Genomic DNA, 6,870 nt, shown 5'->3' with positions numbered 1-6,870 from the left:
GTAAATACAGGACATACTTTGGGATCGATTGTTCCAAGCAGAGGGCTTAGATAGGGTGATCATATTCCTCCGTACCTTTTCCTTGTGTGTACTGAAAGTTTATCTGTTGTCATTAGAAGATTTGAGGAAAGGAAGTGGATTCATGGGATTAAAGTAGCAAATGGTTCTCCATTGGTGTCTCATATATTATTCGCTGATGATAGTTTTCTCTATTGTACGGCTAAAAATGGGGATGTCACTCGTATGCTACAACTTCTTCATCTGTTTACTATGGCTACTGGTCAGCAAGTTCACTTTGACAAGTCTTCTGTGTTCTTTAGTACGAATACAACATCAAAAACAAGACAAGAAATCTTTGCTAGAATGGGTATTCAGGAGGCGGCTGAGAATAGCAAATACTTAGGTCTCCAAAGTACGGTTGGTAGAAATAAAAATGTTGTTTTTGGCTAATTGAAGGATAAGGTGCAGAAACGGATTCAAACATGGGACAACAAAATCCTCTCTAGAGCAGGTAAAGAAGTGCTAATTAAGTCAGTTGTTCAAGCTCTGCCTGCTTATACAATGAATGTCTTTCTTATTCCAGTTGGAATTTGTAATGACATTGAGCGATCTATTAGTCAATTTTGATGGCGATGTTCATCAAAAAAAGGTATTCATTGGATGAAATATGCCAAATTATCAACTCATAAAGCTAATGGAGGAATGGGTTTCCATGACTTTAGGGACTTTAATCTTGCTTTGTTTGCCGAGCAAGGGTGGAGACTTCTCACATGTGGTGATAGCTTGATGGGGAAAATTTTCAAAGCTAGATACTTCTCCTTTGGCTCCTTTCTTTCTCCTACTTTGGGATTAAATCCAAGTTACATTTGGAAGAGTGTCTTTAAAGCCCAAAGTTTAGTTCGGGCAAGTGTTAGAAAGATTGTTGGTGATGGCTCTACAACAAATATTCTGTCTGATCCTTGGTTAAAGGATGAATTGAATTCCTTTATTGAGTCTCGGCATCAAACTCTTGTTGGGAATGTTGTTAGTTCTCTGATGAAGACCAACTTACTAGAGTGGGATGAAGAAATTGTCTCAGATGTGCTAAGTGTGAGAGATCAAGCTTTAATTTGGAAAATCCCTCTTACAAGAAGCTTTGGCAATGATACTTGGTATTGGATGGAGGAAGACACTGGTTTGTTCATTGTTAAAAGCGCTTATGCATTGCAGGAAGTAATTAATGGTATCAATGATATGGATTCAAATTCGGGGATTTGGAAACAACTTTGGCAGTTGAAACTCCCTCCAAAGGTTCTTAATTTTTTTATGGATAGTCTCTTCTAACTGTTTACCTATAAGATTTCAGCTTTTGACAAAACATGAGCCAATCAATACTCAATGTCCATCTGTGCTGTAGCTCCCGAAACATCTTTGCACGTTCTTGTTCGATGTTCTTTTGCTCAAAGCAGCTGGAGCATGTCACGGGTACCTAGTGTGGCTACTGCTGCAATAACCTTTGCAGCTTGGTTTGAGGAAGGGCTGAGTTGTTGGACCGTGTCCGAGAGGTTGGAGGCGGCCATGCTTTGTTGGTCGATTTGGAAGCACAAAAACGAGCCAGTTTGGAACTCTAAAAGGCCTGAGGTTAGTGAGGTTCTGACATTAGCTAAATTGAACTTTATTGACTGATATAATGCTCAAAAGAATACCATTCCTATTGTTGGAGTTAGTGGTTCGGTTGATGCAAATTTGGAGCATTGGACAGCTCCCTAATTTCATACAATTAAAGTTAATTTTGATGGAGAAATTTTCACAAATGAAAGGCGTTTTGGTATGGGTTTTGTGGCAAGAACGGCGGCTGGGGTAGTATTACAAGCCAAGAGTTTGATCAGAGTAGATGTTTCGCAGCCACATGTTGTGGAAGCCATTGGCATCAAGGAGGCTTTAAGTTGGATTAAAGTAAATGGTTCGACAAATGTAGTGGTGGACTAGTATTGCTTGAGAGTCATTATAGATTTAAAAAGGTTAAAATGTATGGCTTCTCCTTATGGCTATATAATCTCGGATTGTATGACTTTATGCTCGGAAATTGTTGATCTTTCTTTTAATTTTGTAAAACGATATGCTAATAAGGTTGCGCATGCTATTGCGCGATCTTCTCCCTTTGACGCTGATTGTAATATACTGCGGATGTGTTACCTATGGTTTATGCATCCTTAATTTCAGATGATTTGATTTAATAAATTTCATCATTATTCAAAAAAAAACTTAGCCTTCACACAATCAAATTGCTGCTGCAACCTGTGAAACTTCAGTCAATTATTTAAACCAGAATTTCAATCCTAAACTCTAATATTAATTCAGATGCTTACTTTGAAAAATAATGCAAAGATGCAAATTAACTTCAATATTTGAAAAACATCACATCAATTCTACTCATTCTAACTTTCCACAATCCAATGATCAATATGCTTGCATTACTTACCTCAATCTACTAATGTCAACAATTCTTGTTCGAAATAAAAAGGACTTTTAAGGTTGCAATGTATTGGCTTAGGTAATAGGTAGATGAAAAGTTATTTAGGCTATATTATACTATAAGCACACTATAAACCATCAACCACCCACAATATATTACATATCTCGAATTGTGCCCAAAAATTTCAATGATTGAGAATTTTACAACTCTTAGTTGCAACATCAATTTATTTATTCATCACTTTTTTTTCTTTTCTTTTTTTTCTTCTTTTTCTTTTAATCATGATTTTTTGAGAACGTAAATAACATTAGTGAGGTTGAAAAATATTTTTACAATCAATCACCCACTTTGAATAATAATTTCATCCACACACAATTCATCACCCTCGAACTTATTTCTAAGCTTATGGTATAATTCAAGGGACAAGGATAGAAAATTTTAAGTGGATTCAAAGTTAGTCTCATAAAGTGAGTGAAAATGATTGAACGGGCTAAGCTCAAATAGGAAAACTAGGGATAGTAAAGATAAAGGTAAGCTTCAAAGGCCCAAACGATCCGAAAAAAATTGGCTCATCATTTTCTAAACAAGCATTGTCAAGGATTTCTCTTCAAAAAAATAATTCATGCAAGTTCTATACTATTCAATCAATCTTACCACAAACCAAAGTAAAATAATTATGATACAATCTAACTATTGATAATTTACTTCAATACAAAATTTTCGCAAGCATCCAAATTAATTCAAAGAGTAAAAAAAATTCAGCACATGGTTTAAAATTTCAATCTATTCCACAAAGAACAACAACAGAAAAATTGACATCAGCTTAATTAACAACTAAAACAAATAAAACTAAATAATGAAAAATAAAATTAAGCCCTTCCCCCAAACATAAAATTAAACATTGTCCCCAATGTGAAGCAAAAAGAGAACTCACCTTAGGTCCAGGCCACATCAACAAGTGGTTGACGCCCATAATAAGCCTCATGCAAGACAACTTGAAAGTTGTTTTTGAAAATTCCCTCAAGCTTGGCATGCAATGAGTTTGAACTAAAAGTCGCACCAACAACAAAAGTCTTTCGATGATGAGCTTGGGGAGAAACCGTTGTTAGCTCGTAGAGAATACATTATGGAGAATGTGGTATTAGTGGAAAATTAGATTCCATTGCTTGATCATAATATAGTGATATTGACGACCTCAACTCAACAACTACATGTGATTCTTCACCCAATAATGACACCTCTTTCTCGCTTTCCTCAAATAACCTCTCAATTGGTTGTTCAGTTTTCTCATGACCGTCCAAATCTTTGACTGTGACTTGATCTTCAGTAAGTTCATAATTGAGGATGGATGATTCTTCATTTACAAAATTGAGATCATCATTTTTTGAGCAAGCGTCCATTGTACCCAAATTTTTAGCCACTTCAAAGGATTCTTTCTCTTCAATTATAAGCTCAATCTCTTCTATATATTCATCAAATGGTGCTTCTACTATATTCAAACAATTCTCATAACTTTCGTTATTTGAGTTATTATCCTTAAAACTCTCTGAATCATGCGCCATTAAATTATCACATAGAGCTTTTACCGTGTCCGCCAAGCGATTAATCTCTTCTGGAAGTAATAGTATATTCTCCTCTTCTTCAATAAGTGGGCGTGAGTTTGAACAATAAGGAGGCTATTCGTGACTCCAACCCTGAAGTGATGGATCCCAATGCAAATTGTAATCAAAATCTGCCATATCATTCAACAGATTTTTGCTTCATGACTTCTCCTTAACAAAGGCTCTCCAGTTACGTCTGCTCCATAATCCACCCAACTTTTTGTTTCATCATCAAGTCCATTGTAAAAGAATAGAATAAAACACCCACTTGAGAAATTGGCATAACATCTCTCTGTGACCTCCTTAAATCTCCCCAAAGCAGAATAGAATGAGTCATTGTGTCGTTGAGCAAAATTAACAAGGCATACCATTTGGATTTACCTTGCAGGTCAAACACATAAGTAAAATATTAGTAAAATTAAAAAAAACCAAATTAGAATTGAATTCAACTATATTGATATTAATTAAAACAGTCCCCGGCAACAGCGCCAAAAACTTGTTACGAAAAATATGTATAATACGCAAGTGCACGTATCGTTGTTCAAGTAATAAACTCACACGAGTGAGATCGAACCACAAGGAATTGAATCGAAACAACTAGATTAGACTGATGTTTCTATTTGGCAAACCAATAATTTTATGATTAAAATAAAAATAAAGATTAACAAGAAAATAAAATTCAGCAATAAAAAGATTTAATCAAAGATGGCAAATTAGGGAAAAGAATCTTGTTGATTTAATTACCCAATTGTTAATGCTAATTACTACTCTCTTACTTAATGTGAAGATTATAAAAATTAACCTAACTTTTTTTAGATCTTATATGTAACACCCTAACTACCTTAGGCGTATTACGTGATTTTTAAACGTACTGTGCAGCTCGATGCTAATAAACGAGGTTTATGGAAAAACGTGATTAATTAAAATTTTGCTTTTTGATTAAACTTGTAAAACATATTATAAAAGACTCGGGATCCCGATTATAAAAAATATTTACAAAAAGTTTCACTGTTTAACTATTACATCAAAATAAAAGTCGTCTAACGACAGTTACAAAAATCTCAGCCTTGCTGTCCCAAGGATCGTACGCTCCAGGCCTAACCGCCCCGACATGTACAATCTCATAAGCTCGCTCACGGTCCATCAGCTACAGCCTTGCCTTTACCTACACATGAACATAAACTGTGAGTCGACAGACTCAGTAAGAAAAGCATAATAATATCATACATAAAACTAACTGCCGTGTCCAACACGATACTGAGTCCCGCTACTGCCATGTCCAACATGGTACTGAGCTACTACTGCCATGTCCAACATGGTACTGAGTTTTGAACGTTCATAGGGACGGTACTATTGACACGTAACAACCTGATCCGTCGAACCGGTCATACTCCGGCTGCTGGTCATACTCCAGCCTGTACCGACGTGTTACTATATCCTACTGATCGGTCGAACCGGTCATACTTCGGCTGCTGGTCATACTCCAGCCTGTACCGACGGGATACGTCAATAGTACGGAACCACCAACCAAGTGTCAGCCTGATCGGTCAAACCGGTCATACTCCGGCTGCTGGTCATACTCCAGCCTGTACCGACGTGACAGGGTTGGATGGTTCGAAGCCAACATACAACTAATGTAATCTAATAGGCTTCCTACATGCTCGCTAAACATGTAATCTACATATGCATACTGTTATACTAATCTTACACGGATTCGATTTCGGGTGTGCTGGTCAACCCGACCGGAACCGAAGCCGAGCGGCGGATTGCGGCTCCTAAACCATAAAAATCACAACGCTATAAGTGACACGCTAAATCACTTCCCGGGGACTAAAACTTGGAACTAAAAGTTTCCCTATCGATAAAAAGCATGGCAATACCCCTAAAAACCTAAAAACGAGGAAAACTAGGGTTCGGAAAAATTCCCCAACCGGCAGACCGGTTGCCCAACCGGAATTCCGGTTCTGGGAATTACTGAACCCTCATCCGGAATTCCGGATGCACAACCGGAATTCCGGTTCCTCGCAGGCAGCCAACTAAAATTCTCATAACTCGACCAATTCAACCCCAATTGGTCCCAAACTTTCCAGACCTGTTCTAAACTATCCCTAGAACAAATCCAAAGCATCAAAACCACCCGGAAAACACATATACAAAAATCACCATTAAAGACCAAGCTTTGAGTTCCAAAACTCAAACTTGGTTAAATCCACTAACATGCATCCCAACCTAGTTAATTCTACTCAACTAAGCAAGAATAAGCTTCTGAAAACACACAAGAACATCCAGCAACTTCACAGAAACAAAATGAACCATTTCTTTCAAAAATTCATAACTTTTTCGCATAAGCATTTAACCAACTAGAACAAGGATTCAAGCATGCTATACAATCTCATTAAACCTAATTATTTCAACATTTAAACAAAGAACAACAATAATAATAATCAGCAGCAACAACATCAAAGATTCAAGCATGCAACACCCATTTTCATCATAAATTTCAAGAAAACAAAGTAAGAAATTAAAGCCAAGAAATACCTCAATGAAAATTCACTTTGATCTAGCTAAACCACTTGAAATCACCAAGCAAAACCCAGCCCTTGCACAGCCAAGCCTTGGCCGAAAAGAGGGAGAGAGAGAGAGCTTGAGTGTTTTGAAAATTCCTTTTTAAATTTGACTAAGTGTTGAATTTTAAGAAAAGAGGAATATAAATCACATTACTCATTTTATTTCAGCCATGTAATAATAAAATAAACATTTATTTTTCCATTTCATAAAGCCACGAAAGACAAAACACTAATGGGGCAAAAAGAC

At 36.6% G+C, this 6,870-nt stretch overlaps 1 protein-coding gene across 1 annotated transcript; it reads left to right on the top strand.

The window, feature by feature from the left end:
• Window positions 1–702: 702 nt before the first annotated feature.
• On the top strand, window positions 703–1,323 carry LOC115717828 (uncharacterized). Its single transcript, XM_030646799.2, has one exon. It carries the CDS (start codon window positions 703–705, stop codon window positions 1,321–1,323), a length of 621 nt encoding a protein of 206 aa, XP_030502659.2.
• The last annotated feature ends 5,547 nt before the right edge of the window (window positions 1,324–6,870 follow it).

Source organism: Cannabis sativa, chromosome 5, assembly GCF_029168945.1.
Source record: "Cannabis sativa cultivar Pink pepper isolate KNU-18-1 chromosome 5, ASM2916894v1, whole genome shotgun sequence".
Classification (NCBI taxonomy): domain Eukaryota; kingdom Viridiplantae; phylum Streptophyta; class Magnoliopsida; order Rosales; family Cannabaceae; genus Cannabis; species Cannabis sativa.
Note: the sequence above shows the minus strand (reverse complement) of the source record. Positions and strands in the feature narration are given on the sequence as shown.